At 36.2% G+C, this 19,652-nt stretch overlaps 1 protein-coding gene across 2 annotated transcripts in view; it reads left to right on the forward strand.

Annotated features, from left to right (window-relative positions):
• Positions 1 to 19,652, forward strand: part of LOC149789964 (uncharacterized) — a 112,026-nt gene that overhangs the window by 3,931 nt on the left and 88,443 nt on the right. Inside the window, exons 2-6 of one of the 2 annotated variants that reach the window (XM_089972050.1) lie at positions 3,785 to 5,465; positions 5,846 to 5,880; positions 9,299 to 9,415; positions 10,783 to 10,800; positions 14,693 to 14,845. In XM_089972050.1, the coding sequence (XP_089828176.1) occupies positions 3,785 to 5,465; positions 5,846 to 5,880; positions 9,299 to 9,415; positions 10,783 to 10,800; positions 14,693 to 14,845 (2,004 nt within the window). The remainder of the gene's footprint in view (positions 1 to 3,784; positions 5,466 to 5,845; positions 5,881 to 9,298; positions 9,416 to 10,782; positions 10,801 to 14,692; positions 14,846 to 19,652) is intronic. The other variant, XM_089972051.1, reaches the window with a different exon arrangement.

Genomic DNA, 19,652 nt, shown 5'->3' on the forward strand with positions numbered 1-19,652 from the left:
TTTCAACGATAAAACAAGTGATATTTCAAAGTTTCTGTTTCCAATTTTGATCGTGACTTTCTTCAAGTTCAACAATTAGCATATTTTCTGGTTTAAAAAATGGGAGCCCGCGTTATAAGAGGGTTTGTGGGTTGTTGAGGGAGTATGTATATCATGATGCAAATAAAGTGAATAATTAAATTTTAAAGGAATGTATAATCAAATTCTAAAAGAATAAGAATAATGAATTTCTAATGGAATTTAGAAACATCCGTTTGTAGTGTTTGCTTATCTAACCTTACAATGTAAGATGAACTACTTAGCTTGTAATGATACACCTCTGCAGTGTATCAATACAATTCATGATACACTGTATGATACATAATCGATGTACACATCAAATTTGATGGGTTTTTTCATCTTTAGACGGTCTGTCAGCAGTTGTGTGATGCCACTTTATGTGTTGACATAATGGTTGTATTTCTAGTTAGCCCTTTGTTTTGCACTCATTATTATTTTTTAAATATCTTACTACAGAGCTTCTTGTCGCCACTTTAATTGGACATTAATTTGATTCTGCCTTATAAAAAAGAGGAAATGGTATGAAGGATACCTTATCAAGAAGAAGTATTGAGTATGATAAGTCTTTGGTATAACTCGACCGAGGATTGAACCCACGAAATCCTGCATCCGAGGCAGACACTCTAACCTCTAGGTTACCAGAGCAGTTTTGTTAATTTGTAGAAGACCACTAGGTGTCGTCATTAGTTCCTCTTTCCTTCTTACAGAAATGGGTGTGTTCATGTTACTGCTATCTCAAATAAATTTTCATTTAAAGAATAAAGGCAAATGATTAATAATTATTCACAAACGCTGAAGATTAAAGTAACTTATATTAGTATATAAGTATCATTTTGTATCGATTCATCACCTCTTGTATCAATATGTGTATCAGTATGGAAAAAGTATCAGTTATTTGTTTCATCCCCAAATATCTGCCCTGATATTTATGTTGCTTGGGTCAACGTTTTTCTTGTAAAAATAAACAGTATTGTATAGCATGTTGACTGGTCAACTGACGTGAACTAGAGGCCAAATTTTCTGGAAAATCTCACTAACTTGTTGGATGTATTGGCACTTTTACACAAATTAAAATCTAATTGCTTTAGTCAGACTTTACTTACTCTAATATCTTTTTTCAAATTCTGGCCCAATCAAGGTGGTGCATTTTCAAGTTTTATTGACATATGTTTCAACTGGGTGAAATATATTGGTAGCCAAGGAATACCAAATTAACATAAAGTTAAGTTTCATTATGAAATCAAAGCTATCAAATCACACTTATCAATATTAATAGGGTTTTATTATTTTCATTAAAGAAACATACCCCAACTTAACTGACTTATGCGTTCCCTGGTTACTATCATTGCACTTTAATTTCTTAGTTCTTTTTCAAAACATTAAAACTTGACATTGCAAATATTGGATGTCCCATTTCATTGTCAGCAATTACAAAACTCCTTTGATGCAATGTCTGGTCTTCATCTTGCAGCTTCATGATACGTACAGTGGTTAGGTACAGTATAATGTGGACTGGATCTCATTAGTAGATTTGTAGTTATAGTTTTCAGTTTTACATGATGTGGCACAAGTTTTTGTTTAAGTTCTTATATTTGTTGTTGTTGTGGGGTTTAACACCATTTTTCAGCACATTATAGGCCATACATGCCGGCCAGTATTAATGGTGGAAGAAGAACCCAGGAAAACCCTGGAAAGAACCACCGACCCACGAAAAGCTACTGGCATTCTTTCTCACATACCTACATTGGCTGAATCCGAGACTCGAACCCACGCAGACAGAGGTGAGATGGCAATGATCCGTAACAGTGAACGCTTTAAACCACTCGGGGCCCCTTCTTATATTTGTTCATATTGGTATTTTACACTAGTCCTGTGCTGTGAAAACTACAGTTTAATCTTTGAGATATTTGAGCCATTGTCTGAGTTGGTTTTTGCATTTTTCGTACTTGTTCTATTTTCTTCCACCAAGAATTTTTCACCTACGTCCAGGTAATAAAATATTTTCTCAATGACTGTTTTATAATCTGCCACGAAACTTTGATTTTGAGATCTGTGTTCTGATGTTTAGTACATAAGCACTTGTGGCCACTAATGATGTTGTAGTTAGGATTTGTCCTGCATAATGTAGGCTAGTACAACTTATTGCTTTTTACAGGAAAATTTTTATATAAATTTGCAAGATAGCTTTTGTCTGCTTTCTCTCTGCATCATCAGACTTTTTCTTTTGTCTTTCCCAGTTTGGACTGATGTTGTTATCACCACTGGGCAATGATATTATAGGTTCTATAAACTTTTGTATCACCATTAGCTTTTTAAACTGGGTTCTTTTTAAAACTAAACAATATTTCAAACATCACATTGAGATGTATTCCCTGCAGTGTTAATATAAAAGACATTTGGAAAAAATAACTCTTTAGAGAAGATACATGTGCCATCATTCATAACCCACTTCCCAACTTTACTCTTCCTTTACAGGAGATATCCACTTACAGGTAGCAGTGTATCCCCTAGGGGTGCAAGACTGAGAGTCAAAAATCACCTTGGTGTCAACACTGGGGGTCAGACTGAGTAAAAACAAACTTTGGTACCATAAATGGGGGTCAAATTAAAAATGTGTGGGTCTCTGAGGCGCAAATGAGGGTAAATGGAAACACTGAGGTAGACTCCAATACATGACTGAATTCATCAAAGTGGGAAATTTGAACAAGAAAATCATTCTCAATGCTAATCCTAATTTGCTCAACATTAAAACTAGCACCTCCGCAAGTAGGTATCAAAACACTCAGCTCATAATTAGGCTCTCACAGCAATACTTGTGGCCATAGCTGTTTGGTAGATTGACATTTTATGTTTGAATACAATAGGGCACATTCCAATTGTGATGATTACACTTAAACCTAACTTGTAGAACCAAAACAAGAATTTAACTAGACAAAACTTATTAATCTGATATTTATTTATCAAAGTGCTGCCTCCAGTAGGCATTGACAACATTTTCATTGATAAAATTTCATTGAATATTGTTATTTATGGTGTACAAAAAAATGTTGCTTGGAAAGAAAATGTAACAAAATATACAACTTCTTAATAGTTGAGAATTTCATATTGATTCAATTTCTAGGACTGTTCACCATTTTTTTTACATATTAATGCTGCTTCACAATCAACAAATCGGGTCCAGTTTGGGTACTTTTGGGGTTCAAAAAATGGGATCCACATGACAGTGAGTTATTGAGAGAGCAGTGTTTTGTGACTGCAGAGGTGATCACACAGATGTGGTCTGCATAGATGCTGTCTAGGTGCTCTTTTTATTTAAGTAAATGGTATTAAGTGGAATTGAAAGAAATTGTGAACTAGAGTATGGAAAGAATAAAGTTCTATGTTTTATTGCATAGATGATTCATTGATATAAAGGATAACCTGGATATTGACCTAACCGTTTATCCTCACCATATGTTGTACATGATTGAAAAAGAGGTAGACATTAAATAGTCGTTTGGTGCATTAAGCAGCTGGTTGCTGTATCTATGCCAGTTTTATAGACATTTTTAGATTTCTGTAAACATAGTCCCTCGATGGATACTATTTGCATGTGTTTACCAGACCAGGTTTCACAAATTTACTGTCTCTGTTGGTGTCTTATATCTTCCTGATCACTCTTATTTTCTATTACGATCCACTAGAGTTAAACGTTACAATAACACCATCTCTTTATTTTTTAAAGGAAACATAGAAGTCATTCACCAAGCAGCTCGGAAAGTGAAAATGACAGAGAGGATGAGGAAAGAAAGAAGGAGAGTGGGACCAGTGACTCGGATTCTGATTCAGGGGCAGAGTCAAGCTCTAGTGGTAGAAAAAGTGTTGACTCGAGTGGTTCCGAGTCGGATGATAATCGAAAAAGAAGGGAAGTGCAGTATGAACAGAGACCCTCACAGAATTTGGGGAAGAAAGTTTCTGGTGAGAAATCCAGAGATGAAATTAAGCAAAAGGACAAAGTTGTGGTTGGAGGTCGAGATGGCGGAAGATCTAGGTCATCTCCAAAGAGATCAGAACTGTATCAACGTGGTTCACAAGAACGGAGAAAAAGGCGTTCAAGGTCCCATTCACAGGGATCATTTAAGGGGAATGAAAGAAGCTATAGGGACCAAAGACAGTCTAGATCTACAAGTCCTAAAAGTCATCAGACAGACATTGCTGGCAGAAAACCAGTAAGCGACAGCAAATCGAGAAGTTCAGCAGCGGAGTCTAAGAGGTCAGTGGAAGTGAGGAATAGGCCTCAAACACAATCAGGTTCATCGTTATCAGATAGTCCACCCAGGAAAAGAAGTGGTACTCGATCAGTTGAATCTGGTAGAAATAACAACAGTTCTCAGAGATCCAGGTCTGCTTCTAAAGCGTCGTCATTAAGAAATGTAGATCACAAAGAACCTAGATCCCCATCTGATAGCCCCAGACACCAAAGAGATTCCCTTGGAGGACCACGATCAAGTGGTCAGAATCCCTCTAGACAGAGATCTTCATCAGGAAGCCCCAGACAAAAGCGAGGTGGGGCTGAGAAAGATAAAGGTCTATCAATAAAATCCAGTCCTGTCTCAAAAGGTTCACCTTTGAAAAGTAGGGTTCACGGGGTTCAGAAAGGGTCCAAAAGTATGTCAGCAAGTCCTTTGGTTGAAAGGCATAGACAAGACCAAAAAGGTAATCAACAGTCAAGCTCCAAAAGTTCTGCCTCATCAGCTGATAATATTCAGGATTTGAAGAGGTCCCAAAAGAATGACCTGAAAAGACAGGGTTCTAGGTCAAGGTCCTCATCACCTGAAGAAGAGGACAGTAATTCAAGAAGTAATAAAGAAAAAAAGTCCGGCCCATTATCTAAGTCTCCAAGACAGACATCCAGAACATCAAAATCAGCCAAAGATAAACTATCCAGATCAAGATCCAGGTCTCGAGAAGTACAGACTCTGGCTTCAGTTCCTGCAGAGTCCAATGTAAAATCCTCTAAAGAACTAAAGAAAATACCCACAGTGGGAAAAAGTTCAAGGTCAGGGTCAGGTTCTCAGTCTCCGGGTTCAAGGTCAAGGCCTCAGTCAACCAACAAACAGGCAAACCCTTTAGGTGATAAGAGTGGTCAAATTTCAAGGTCCCAGTCTCCCAAGTACCAGGAGAGATCACCTAAGCAAAAGACCCTGTCAAGCTCTGTTCAGATTGTTAGGGTGTCGAAAAAGGATAGGGAAGATTCTCAAGAATCAGGTGACCAATCTAGAAGCCGAAGTCCAGTGAGAAGAGGCTCAGTAAATACAAGGCATGATATGAGAAGATTTGAAAGTGAACCAGAAAGTGGCGAGATAACCAGTTCTGACAGTGAAGCAGAAGGAAGTATGATACCAGCAATCAGGAGTGCAGTGCAGGTTGGTCCAGTTGTAAATTGATTGATTCATTTGCTTTACAAGTTTAAATGCTTACAACCTTTATGAGAAACGTTTTATTGTGCAATATCATTTTACACATGTAAAAGTTATGCCTATATATCTATATTTACACCTATATTACTTTCTTGACCATTTCAGTCTTGTGTGAGACGAGCAGATTTGAGCCATTAAAAATGTCATTATTTTGGCTATTATTATTATTATTATTACTCAGACATATTGTCTTGCTACATTGATTAATGGGGAGACTTAAATGTCACTTTTCCGATACTGTCTTTGTCATAGTTAAGATTCTTTGAAGTTCTGAAGATTTGCTTTACTTGACTTCAGTGATTTGATTTGCTTTTTTAACATTACAGAAACCCAGGACTCCAGAACAACAAAGAGGGGACAGGCAAGTAATTTTTGGGATATCTTTAGTTGTGTGTGTGCATACATACCAACCATGACACTTTTGGCACAATCATTACGCTATTTTTTTTTTCACTAAATTAATCTTGCGCTCAGCCATGCGTAGATTGTACTTTTCAGTATAGCCTTCGGCCCAAAAAAATCAATCAGTTGTTTCCTCATTTTTATTAATATTTCATTAATCGCACAGGTTATATCCTAGGACAGATGGCTTGTACATAACTACAGGACAAGAGTATACTTGTTTGTAGGCTTTGACCTCGGATGTATTGTTATGATTCATGTTTGTTAGAGAACCAGTCTATAGTGTACTGTAGATCATGTCTAATGGCTTTTATACGAGAGTACAATAGACCTGCATGTACTTTCCTCACACTATAATTACATTCTTTTTATAGCAGCTGTATGGCCTAGTTCAGAGAAAACATGCTGGTTTTCTAATTTTGAATCTTTGCTCTCAGATTCATTGTTCTGGTTTATTTTTGGTACAGAACAAGTGTGTATTTATTTGGCACTAAAAGTCATCAAATGGATTCTAGTCAATGCGTATGTTAGAGCAAAAATGTCTATCAAATAATTCCACAGCTGGATTAGAAAAAGACAAAAAATAAAACCCTCCAAAGATGAATGCATGAATGACATAATACAGCAATCAGTTTTAGGGCAGCTTCATGCCCATTACAGGCTGTGGAAAGGATCTTCATATTAGGCGCTAAAAGTCGAGTCAATTGGATTCTAGTCGATGTGTGTGTTATAGCAAAAATGTTGACTGAATAATTTCACAGATGGATCACAAAGAGACACCCAAAAAAATCTTCCAAAGATTCAAAATGAATGCATGAATGACAATACAGCATTCCATTCTAGCCCGCATCATGTCCATTGCATGCTGTGTGGAAAAGGTTTTAATATTAATCATCAAATTAGCTCATCTCAGAATCTCCAGTACTTAGGTGACTTCTTGTTTGTAGCAGAATGCAAGCATGGGCACAAATGTCATGAATGCAGAGGTGTTATTTACCGAGTTCTTAATAGAACACGGACTACCCCTAGCAGTAGCAGACCATGTTGGTCTTCTGTTCAAACTAATGTTTCCTTATTCCGAAATTGCAGAAAAAGATACATGTGCAAGAATAAAATCATTTAAGATTTGTCTGTATTTAGCTGAAGATACTTCACTTAAAATAGCAGAAGCAATGAAAATTGGACTGTTTAGTATTGCTACAGATTGAAGGAGTGATTATTATGTCAAAAAGTTATACCCCGTCTGTGTCAGATACTTTGCCAATGAAAAAGGGCATGAGTTAGAGTGTTCTTCTTTTATTACCAGAGTTAGCAGTAGATTACTCTGAAGAATTTTGATTTTGATCAGCTTGATAAGGCTTTGAAAAAACATGATATAAGTTGGAAGAGCTGTATGGGGTTTTCACTGATAATGCATCAATATTGTGAATTGCAATGTGACAGTATGTCGCTGTCTAAAGCTAAAACTGCTACATATGAAAAAAATATAAGGAGTAAAGGATGATAAAATCCCAGACAGGCAAATAAATCATTGTTCATTGAATTTTTATCATGTTATATGTGGATTACTCTTTTCTGCTTGGATTACTCTTTTCATCCACTTGGATTACACTTTTTCCTTTCCAGGGGTTGGCACGTGTGTGTAACAGTTAGCTGTGAAATGAAAGGCTTTAAAAGTGTTGCAGGCTATACAAGTGTTTAATAGGTCATCTTTTTTAAATTTCAGTGAGAAAAAAACGTGTCTACAAACTGAATCTTAGTCATCTATTTTTGGGTCATTTTTTTAATATAAAGAGTCAGTCCCATAAAGGGAAATGCTTGATAATAGTCTCATTTGCGGCTGCTTTCGTTTTAATTCCATCTAGTAAATTTATTCATGCAGTAGTAGCAGATAATGTTAAATCACTGCTGCTAAAATGTAGTATTTTGTTGTAGCAAAACCAATTCTAATACTTAATAGTAATACTGTTGCAAAAATTCCCTCCACCCACCTGTGATGTCATGTACTCCAGGTGTAAGCCAAAAGAGGATGCTGACAGTGACTAAGGAGTCAGACATGAAACATGCTGTTTATAATTTTGGCCTCCAGTACAAGTACTAATTGGAACATGGTGTTTTTAATTTGGCACTTCATTACAAGTACTAATTGAAACATGCTGTTTTTAATGCTGGCCCTCCAGTACATGTACTAATTGGAACATCCTGTTTTTAATGCTGGCTCTACAATACATTATTATACATGTATGTATTGGAATGTGCTGTTTTCAATGCTGGCCCTACAATACATGTTCTAATTCAGGGGTGGGCAAACTACGGGCCACATGCGGCCCACCAAGGGTTTTCATGCGGCCTAGGAACAAGTCATCATTCGGAATGACTGTTTATGTTACTGTTTGTCAAATAAATGTGCTTCTTTTTAAGTTTAAGTTTTCAAATATTAACAACATATTAACAACTGAAAATTAACTATGATGTTATTTATAAAAACCAAAATTATTTTACTTAATGAACTATGTGGCCCACAACAAGGTGTAAATTTGTATATGCGGCATTTGCACTGGAAAGTTTGCCCACCTCTGTTCTAATTGGAATATGCTGTTTTCAGTGTTGGCCTTCCAGTACATGTATGTATTGGAATATGCTGTTTTCAATGCTGGCCTTCCAGTACATGTACGTATTGGAATATGCTCTTTTAAATGCTGGCCCTACAGTACATGTTCTAATTGGAATATGATCTTTTAAATGTTGGCCCTCCAGTACATGTACGTATTGGAATATGCTCTTTTAAATGCTGGCCCTAACAGTACGTGTACGTATTGGAATATGCTCTTTTCAATGCTGACCCTACAGTACATGTTCTAATTGGAATATGCTCTTTTCAGTGTTGCCCTACAGTACATGTACGTATTGGAATATGCTCTTTTCAATGCTGGCCCTACAGTACATGTACATATTGGAATATGCTCTTTTCAATGCTGGCCCTACAGTACATGTTCTAATTGGAATATGCTCTTTTCAATGCTGGCCCTACAGTATGTATTGGAATATGCTGTTTTCAGTGCTGAACCTACAATACATGTACTAATTGGAGAAGAGAATCATTTAGCTTGGTAATGGAAGTATTACTTCAGAAAATGAATCTAATGTAATAGTGGCAAGTAAGTATTTAATAATTAATATTAATTTACATCTCTCTGTGCCTCCCAAAACAGAAAAAAGCATGTCAAAATTGTTCTAGCACTGCATATACTTTGCTTTTGCAGAACACTTCCAAAATGTGTAGATGATATCAGTTTGAAATCAGCTTATTGAAATTCATGTCTTGTAGTTAACACTTTAGTCCTGTCAGTGCATTAATTGATGCCTATGAATTTCAGAAATAATACTTTGGAAACAGAAACAAGGGATGGCTCTGATTCAAGAAAAAGACGTAGATTTGACACTGAAGAGGAACGGGATAGAGGAGGAAACCGAGAATGGAGAATGGATGACAGGTAAAAACAAAGTGATAAGAGTACTTCAGATGATCACAGCGATGTATGTACTCACATATAACAGACCTGATTTTTCTCCATTTTAAAGTGGAATTCCACGTTTCTCCTGACTTGATTCCGATTTTTCTTGATATAGTCCAGGATTATTTTTCATCACTGATCCAGTTTTTTAAAAACAGTCTGGTCTGTTCCATTCTGCAACGACCCTTGTAATGTATGGAAGGAAGAAGCATGCTTGCAGCAAAAAAAAAATGGCGTCATGAGTTGTTGAGAGAGACCATGACACGAACCATTTAGATAAAGGTTTTAAAAAACGTATGGGAATGGCTGGAGTGAAAAGTTGACAGAAATTTAGTTGGTCAATTTATAAGAAAACTGAATGCTAGAGGACTGGCATTTTGTGACCTCTGCTCTATGTCAATCACGGTTGGCAGATTTTGGAATGGCACCTACAAAAGAAGCTGCATACGGAAATATTGAAGCTTAGAAGGCATCTAGAAAAAGCAGAATTAATTACTATAAGAAGATTTCTTGCATGAGAGAACAGATGTAGCTTTCTCTCAGAATATGCACACTGCATGTCGCCAATACAGGCACCAGCTTGAAAGGAAAAAAGGCTCTCATTGAGAAGGAAAAGAAACGATTGCACATTGAGCCCAAAAAGTAAGGCTAAACAAATCTTTGCCAAAGCAGCAAAAAGAGCTTGACTAGAATATCAGCAGGTTGTGTCCACTGGAGAAAAAGACAAGTGAATGTATGGGATTATTTGTATATAGTTGGTGTCCTTGGGTGTTTATTTTACATATTTGTTATGAAAAGAGAGAAGTATAATATATTGCCTGCAAGAATTGAGAAATTATTTTGGCTTAATTATGATGTGAACACTGACATGAACATGAAATAACTTAAGCACCAATATTATTGGAAAACAAATTCATGTGACAATAAATATTGTGAAATTATTCAAATCAAGTTGAAATTTTTTGGTAAGTTGGTTAGTTTTTCAAATGATTATTTTGTTATTTATTATGATCATAAGTTGCACCAGGAGCAGTTTTTTATGATTGTAAAATGCATTTTTGGACCCCCGGATCGAGGGCAATGCCACTGGAGACCCCATTGGTGTAGGAGCCACAACCCCCCCCCCCCTTTCAGATTTTCAGCTTTTTGGGGGAAAATCAAAATCATGTCTGATATAAGTAAAATCCAACTGCAAGCAGCTTTAGACCCTGATCCGCTGTTTCATATTGCACCAGCAGATCAAGGTCTGTTTTATTTCATCTGCTTATTCCTCTTCGTAAACTGCATAGACCATGCATCTGCCTGCACATTATGCAATGACAAATCTGGGTCTGTTCATTTTTCAGTAATGACACAACCTATAGGTGAGTATTGAAATTACTTAGCATCTTTATTAAGAAAAGCTTCTTGTTGCATCAGTGGCAACACCAACAATGCTAAGAATATTTTAATTTCACCAACCTAAAAGGTCAAGTGGCCTTCATGATCCATCATGCTTCCTCTTTCATCTGACGGTTTACGATTGGTATTTACAACCTTTCCACCAATTTACCCATTGTGTTTACAGAACAGCTGACATTTGTAATAATGTGACTGCATGCACTGCCTTGCTCAGGTTGCAACCCTTTTTGTTTGCATTTTTCTTTTTGTCCCTTATCAGGGAATTCCATTAGGATGATATGGATTTTTTTCCTCATGGATGATCTTCATATTTCCTACTGTAATGCAAATGTAAAGCTCAAAAATGCAACAGGATTTACTTCCTGGATATTTACATGGGATGCATCTGTAGGATTTCCAATGACTTGCAAAATTTAAATGTGTGTATCTTTAAAACAAAATGTTTTAATCAAAGTTTCCATTAACAAATATGTTTAAAGGTAAATAGTGTAGTTTAGAGACTATTCTAAGCATTACCAGTAAATCAACTCAGAGAAGAACATTGTGTAATGTGTGCTTTAACTGTTTCTTCCCAACTCCTACATACTTTAAAAAAAACAAAATCTTACTAAATGTTTTTCAGTTAAATTGTTAAAATACATAGTTTAATTGAAACAGATGGTTCCTGAATCATTGACAGCTACATGAATGCATGTTCAAAGATTTTGTAAATATTTACAGGCTGCTCATCTGAACTGAGCTATAAAGACGTAAATGTTACAGCATTTGAGATGAAGCCATTGTAAATGCCTCACAGTCACAGGAGAAAGTTATTTTGCAAGGGCATTTTCAGTTTCCAGTAATCTTGAGTGTAGTTTATTACTTCAAGAGAGAACTCAGTCCCTGGATCTATGCCTTCCTATTCAAGGTTTTCTTATGTTGTGTCCTTGTCAACAAATCAGATCAAAAATCTGCCTCATCCCAGGCATACTTAATTTTCAACTGAACTCACAACTCTGTCAAAACCAGCCAATCCACTTCACCTGATCTTTTTGTCCTTTAGACTATGTGATGAGGTCAGCATTAAGTTTGCAATCTTTATCTTGCAAACTGAAGATACAAAGGACTGGGTAGCTGACACCCGTTTGCCCTTTTGAATGGTAGTGATAAACATGCCTTTCACCTTACCCTTCAGGTTCCTAACTCTGGTTTGGTACTAGCCACTGCCTTGCTTTGCACTCAGCATTAAGCAATAGTGTTAGGACTAGCTGCCCTGGTGTCAGGATAATGTGACTGGGTGGGACATGATGATACATGTCGGCTGCATGATGCCCCAGTACTTGACATCACTATAAACTGGCACACTGCAGACATCTTAGCAATATGACTTAAATTGTTAAAGCTACATAAAAATAAAATTGTATAACACACACACACTCAGATTCTTAGCTCTTGCAGTAGTGAGGGAATCTCATGTACGAAACAGCATGGATCAGCTATCAGTTCAGCTCATATAGGAACACGATCAACTCACCCTGACCTAATGTAGGAAATATTAATCAGCTACCCCTTCAGTCTGTGACCTAATGTAGGAAATATTAATCAGGTACCCCTTCAGTCTGTGACCTAATGTAGGAAATATTAATCAGGTACCCCTTCAGTATGTGACCTCATGTAGGAAGTGTTAATCACCTTCCCCTTCAGTCTGTGACCTCATGTAGGAAGTGTTAATCAGCTACCCCTTCAGTCTGTGACCTCATGTAGGAAGTGTTAATCAACTGCCCATTCAGTCTGTGACCGCAGGTAGGAAATGTTATGGATCAGCTACCTCCTTAAGTCAGTCTTACCTTTTATTCTAGCACTTTATTTGCATGTTCTAAGAAATGTCAGCCAGAACAGTGACCTCTCTGCCCTTGCAGATTTTGACTTGCCTTGACATTATTTGCAGCAAATTCATATAACATGGAATTTGATTCATGAGAAGTACATCTCTTTAAACAAAGCTAGGTAACTGCAGCCTACATTTCAATATTGTAGTTGTCTGCATAAACCTTCATGTGTAGCTGAGTTTTGTAAGACACTGTCACTGCAAAGTAATGTAACATTAGATGCATAACAGGAAGTACCAGACCATTCAGACAAAATTAGACTTTGCAGTGTGGACATACCACAGAGGTTTCAGAAACACTTAATCACATGTATTTGGATGCAACTTTTTTATCTGGGATGCAGAAAATCACTTAGGCAGGAGTCCTTTTGTATTCATGTAATAGGTGGGTGGAAAATTGAATGACTGGCCAGTCCTGCTGCAGCTGCCTGCTTAGTGGAAAAATGTGCATTTAGTTGTGCTGATATTTTCAATGACAGAATTCAGTGGCTGAATAACTCCATGATGTACATGTTCTCATTATAAGAGTACATCAGAAGAATATGATGCAGTATCTGGGCAGCAAGTTCAATGACTTTGGCTGCTGAGTAGGAAAATATGCAGATGTTTACAGTGTTTGAATTCAGAGGCAGAAATTCCCAGATATATACATGATATTTATTAGAGTACATCAAATAAACAAGTAGAGCTTTCACTATTGTGCTCATTTCCAGGTGTAGCTAAATAAGTAGTGCACATGACCTCAGAATTAAGACGTATTGAGATTTGTACAAAATGCCATGCACAAATTTGGATAAGTATTTTGGGGTTAAATGGCAAATTGACAAAGATTGTAATGAAATTCAGAAAGTGCTAAAGTTGCTAGGACTGATAGTTTGGATGCAACAGTAGCCAAATGTAAGAAAGTATGTGATGCTTGTCTTGACCATTCCTCAATGGCAACCAATTAGTACTTCTAATTTGCAAAGTTTTCTGGGAGGTGACTGCAGCGTTTGCTGGTGGGACTCATAGTTTTAAAGTCCTTGCGAGACCACTTTGTTGGGTTTCTTGTTAGTATTAAGTTGTGCAAGAGACGTTGTCGTTTGGATGAATCAGATGTTTTGGTCACCCATTTTGAGGAACGTCTGTGTTTGAAGAACTCCGGTCCTATCTCTTTATAACTTTTTATAGTGACACAAAATGAAATATAAACACTAAAGTAATAAAGAGGACATCTTACCATCAACAGCTGTGAACATTTGATCAACATAGTCAAGTTGTTTTCTATGTTGTGAGCTGTTAACAAATCTTCAAGGTAGATAACTCATCAAAAACTTGTTGCCTTTTTCTGTTGTGATGACATCACAGATGGGGGAATACTAATATATGATAATTTTCAACACTACAGAGGATCCTTTGTTATTTTTAAAATGAACTCTGATCTTCAGACTAAAAATACATTGCATATAGAAATGATTAAGTCTTAATTATATTAATGAATAAAGGTTGCTTCAGGGTTTCTGGAGAAATTAAGGAGAAAACACATCGTTCCAATATATTCTTATTTAGCACATTATTTGAAACCTGGCCACTGCCATATGAATAAGGTCATCAGATATAATACTGGGATTTGAAGAAATTTAATTTTTTTAAAATTTCATTTTCAGTTTTCGTTGCTCATAAAATAGCTCATAATTTTAGTATCATCAGCAGCACCTTTATTCTTTAAATTTGCAGTATAATTAATTTGTATGAGATCACATTAGTAAATGAATATTCATAACTTGAATGTCATCATCAAAATTCATGAAAATTAATGAGATTGGTCAAAATTATTTCCCCTTAAATGTTAATTTATTCATCTTGAAAAGTTCTTAACATGTTTCGATGGAATTTTCACTCTTATTTACGTTAAGATGTCATCATTTTTTTAATCATATTTATTTCTACCCTTATGATTCTTTAATGGGATCATTCTATCGTGCTTTTAAAGATTCTAATTATTGCAGAGATTCCTATTCTGTAAGAGGAGAGGAAAGAGATGATTACGTTTTAAGAAAAAGAACCAGATATGATGACAGAGAGAGAGACGACAGAGATGTCGCTAGAAGGAGAGATGAAGGAAGTAGAAGCGTCCCTGATGACCAGAAAGGGGAAGAACGGTTAGACTTATTTATTTGTCTTTTTTAAATTATCTCTGTATGAAAAGAAACAGAATTATTTTGTTTTGCTTTTATGTTGAGAGAGAACTAATTTTTAGTCACAAAATGGGAACTAAAGTAGGAGAATGTGCAGGAACTTTGATCTCAACTTGTATTTACTGTCTTCAGGGCTCTCACTCCTCAGTGGTTTTGGAAAATTTCTCACATATAAATTTGGTGCAAACGTGTTACACTGTGGTTGCTTAATGGATATTAGGATGTGTATTTGGTGTCCAGGAACACATTAAGCTGAAGATTCTAAAGTGACTGGCAGAATAAAAGCACTGCATTTCTCATAATTGTTTTAGTATTAACTGAATACTCCATGCTGTCATGTTCTAGACGTCTTCCGTGTCATCATTTAAGAACCAGCTTGTACTAAGGTATTTTCACTTTTTTGCTCACCAGGTCATAGAGTGAGCTTCTAGTATGGCCATGCCTCCATCATCTGTCCCGTCAACAGTTGCTTGCTACCAATGTGAAGACCATATTTATGATCCAGTTTCAGACTTGGAATATGGGATAATTTTGATATTGAGCAATATTATTATTTATTATTTTGGTTGTTGCATCTGATTGGCTGTCTTGTCACAACTCTTTATGCCATGTGTTTGATCTAGAAAAAATATTGTATTCTGAGAGAAGTGTATGAATATTCTCATGGTAGTCTTTGTTAGAAGTAGTTATCCTTCCTCTGTAGTAATACATGTATGTTATTATCGGATGATTCTTTGTGTATTAAAAAGTATACTGTATGGCTTCTCTACTTGCTCCAATTCAAAAGTCATCTTTTCTGTATCACCACTCATTACATTGACTTATGTCCCTGCTTTGATCAGATCACCAGGCCCATCACAATCGTCATTTCTATACTGCTTTTGTTTCTGACTCTTTAAAAACAAAAATCATGAATACTATGTTGCATTATTATGAAATCATTGTGCCATGACAACTGGATTTCAGTTCCCAAGTCAAGTGACTGGTTGCATGCATTAAATAAAAACCACATGAGCCGATACAATAAATTTATTACTTTTGATAGACCAGTCTGTCTATGAATGCCACTCTTTGTTGATTCAACAGAATTCAACAAAAATACCTTATTATATATATATATATATATATATATATATATATATATATATATATATATATATATATATATATACACACAAAATTCCTATATCTGTCATCTTTTTTCACTATGTATATAATAGTTACAGTTTTGCTTCATATTTGTTTATTTCTGATCTGGATTTACATAATATTTATGTATCAAAAATAAATTGAATCATACAACATTAGTCAGTTTTAGAGTTCACTTCTTCAGAGGAAAAGTACTTTGTAAAAACCTCTTGTCACATGCCACCACTACATGCACGTGAAAAGGACAAGCACCAAAATTGAATATATGCAAATACATCAACATATTTTTAACACAAATGCATAATTCGATGTGTGTACAATGTATGTATATACAGTCAAACCAGTCTACAGTAGTCACTCATGGGAAAAGGAAAAAGTGGCCTTTATAGACAAGTGACTTCTGAAGGCAGGTTTAGCTCTCAAATTTTGTTCATGTCAAATGCTTGTACTATGAGCAGAATAGCATTAGCGTTATTATAAAATAGTATCATTATTATTATTGATATTAGAAGCTATAGTATACTACTAAGATACATGTATTTAGTTTAGCTGTTTAGCAGAAAGAAAAATAACAAAATTTAATAAAATATTTTCAACCCAAAGATACTGTAACCTCACATGGAGTTTTTACTTACCAAGACAAGAAATGTTTTCTTCTCTCTATCTTCGCTAGCCAAGGTTCTGATGTGATAGCCCTATCTAGACCTTGGTGTATCAAGCAGAATTTCATGCGCTTCGGGTCTGTGAATTTCATTAAATGCTGCTACAAGCCACCGCATCCAGTCAAAATTAAGTTGTTTAAATTTGAACACTGTTCCTACATGATTGCGACATGGGGAGCACACAACTTGAATGGACTGATAAATAAGCAATTTCCCACTGTCAGTCTGTGTTTGCACAAATACCTTTCACTCAGATAGACCTGTAATGGACTCCCTCTGGTATGTAGTCATACTTTTGATGATAAACTTACAAAGTATCATTTTTAGGTCACTTGCCTCCATAATTTTCACCTGATGTACAATGCATCATGTTATCGGGTAGTTGGCATTACATACTAAGGTAGGCAATGTATGAAATCCAACAGATGTCACTAGAACAAAGCATCAATATATCTGTTCGATCCGCCAATGAGTAGATAAGGTTATCTTATCGGAACCATGGCTAGTGAAGATGTCTTATATTCTGTAGAGATATAGCTGTGTACATTTATCATTACCCAACTCTGCTTGTCATTTAATGTCTCATAAAACCAATCTGATCATTTACATACACCCCATCAAATCAAGAAAACTACAACTGTGTACATGCATTTGTTTATACATGTTAGTCTCTTTTTATCTCCCCCCCTTTCTCTCTCTCTCTCTCTCTCTCTCTCTCTCTCTTGCAAATACTTTTCTCATGATCAGTAGAAATGGTTCCTAAATAAAATTGCTAATTGACAGTTCGCAAGTAATTGTGAAACAGACAACTGACGTTTGTCTGGGCATCTTGTATCGTTAGGCATGAAAACAGGTGTTCACACTTTTCAGAGATGACCGATTAAGCAGTTGCTCAAACTCACCAAGATCAAAAGACAGCTTTTATTGTGAGCTTTGATGATTCAGTAATGAAAAGAAGCTTCCTATTGCTATAGTACCTACACAGTTAGTGACCGTTCCCGCCCCATTTTCAATAGTTTGACATCTATGTTGAGGTGTAGGGTCAGCACCAGTTGAAAAGCTGGAATTTGCTGCCACCATGCTGTTGTGGCATAGGGTAGCTGCTTACCAATGGGTCTTGTAAATTTAAACAATGTTACAGTGAGTTGTACCAGCATGAAACTGATTGGAAAATTAAGTTTCTGATAAATTGCAATTATTATAATCATTATATATTTAATCCACTGAAAGAGGAGACGACAACACAGCATTGATGAAATTTTTTATCTTGTACTCGCCGTTTGCTTTTCTAGTCACATGACAAGTCTTGAAAACCTACCTGTTGACAACAGAGGTCCAATAGCCACGATATCAACAATAAATTATGTTTCTGATAAATTGCAATTATTATAATCATCATGTATTTAATCCACTGAAAGAGGAGACGACAACACAGCATTGATGAAATTTTTTATCTTGTACTCGCCGTTTGCTTTTCTAGTCACATGACAAGTCTTGAAAACCTACCTTTTGACAACAGAGGTCCAATAGCCACGATATCAACAATAAATTATATTTCTGATAAATTGCAATTATTATAATCATCATGTATTTAATCCACTGAAAGAGGAGACGACAACACAGCATTGATGAAATTTTTTATCTTGTACTCGCCGTTTGCTTTTCTAGTCACATGACAAGTCTTGAAAACCTACCTTTTGACAACAGAGGTCCAATAGCCACGATATCAACAATAAACTCTGTTCCAATTAAAGTCACTTACTTTTTGTAAAAGAATGAAGGACATGTGATTCTCAACATATTTTTCTGTGAACAATGACCAGAAACTTTTCATTGTCAAAGCAATTTGGAGATTCATCAAGAATATTGCATGTATCAATGATGGTTTTGTTGTATCATGCATTACCGCATCAACATGTGCTCTCTACTTGAGGAATCGTGTTTTGTCAGAAACCTTTTAAGTTTCACTGGATTGTGGTAAGTACACTTGAATTGTAGTTTTAAACATCAATTCAAATAACATGCCATTGTATATACCAGTCCTTGCTCATCAAATGAAAGAAGTTTAATTTGCACACTTGGAGCATTCACCACTGATACATTCTAGTGACCACAGAAAGCCAGGTCAAACCTCTGCTTGGTTAAGAAACACCTGGATGCTAGCCATGGAATACAGGTCACTGCTGATTACATGACATTTATATAGACGTTTTGTTCAGGGTGTGTGCATATGTTAAAATGGTCATTATGGTCAGGTGATGACTGAGCTCAGATGAGCAGCAGAGGGGGCGAATCCGACAACTTTTTAGACAAAATTTGATTGAGGCTTTAAAACGACAAATAGAGCCTTCCTTCGAAATCTCACTTTTCGAACAAAAAAAAAATAAAGTCTCCGTTTGGCAAATGGAGCCTTAGCGTTTTTTGCTCGAAAACGCTATATTTCGCCACAACATCTCGTTGGTGTTTTCCCGTGGTAATCATCGGGCGTCCCGCGTCGATGTCATCGCCCCCTCTGCTGCTATGATCTTACAAACAGAGTGATCACTAACTCCTCCTCTTGTAGGTCAATTAGGTTATTTGACTGATCGGTAATTCTAAAATTAATTCTCGTTAAAAACCGATCATGGCATCGCATATAGACCGGATTAATCGGACTCTCAATGATCAAAAATCCCGGAGGGGCTGTTGGTGAAAACGAATAAAGGATATACCCCTGTTGAGCTTGATTTGATTGCTTGGTATCCACCTGGTAACTCCCTTCGATAACATCGCACACTAGATTAATCGCTATCACCGATGCAATATTTACGTTGTATGGAGCAATATGCCTACCACCATCTCCGTTATCGTATCTGAGGATAGTTGATGGGGGGGTGTCCGCGGGTGGATTCTTAGGCCATCCTAGTATGGTTCTTATTGAACTGTTATAAATATTAACCATATACCCCGGTGTGCTTATT

The sequence above is a fragment of the Sinohyriopsis cumingii genome, chromosome 10 (assembly GCF_028554795.1).
Source record: "Sinohyriopsis cumingii isolate HCF-2022 chromosome 10, ASM2855479v2, whole genome shotgun sequence".
NCBI classification, from domain to species: Eukaryota; Metazoa; Mollusca; class Bivalvia; order Unionida; family Unionidae; genus Sinohyriopsis; species Sinohyriopsis cumingii.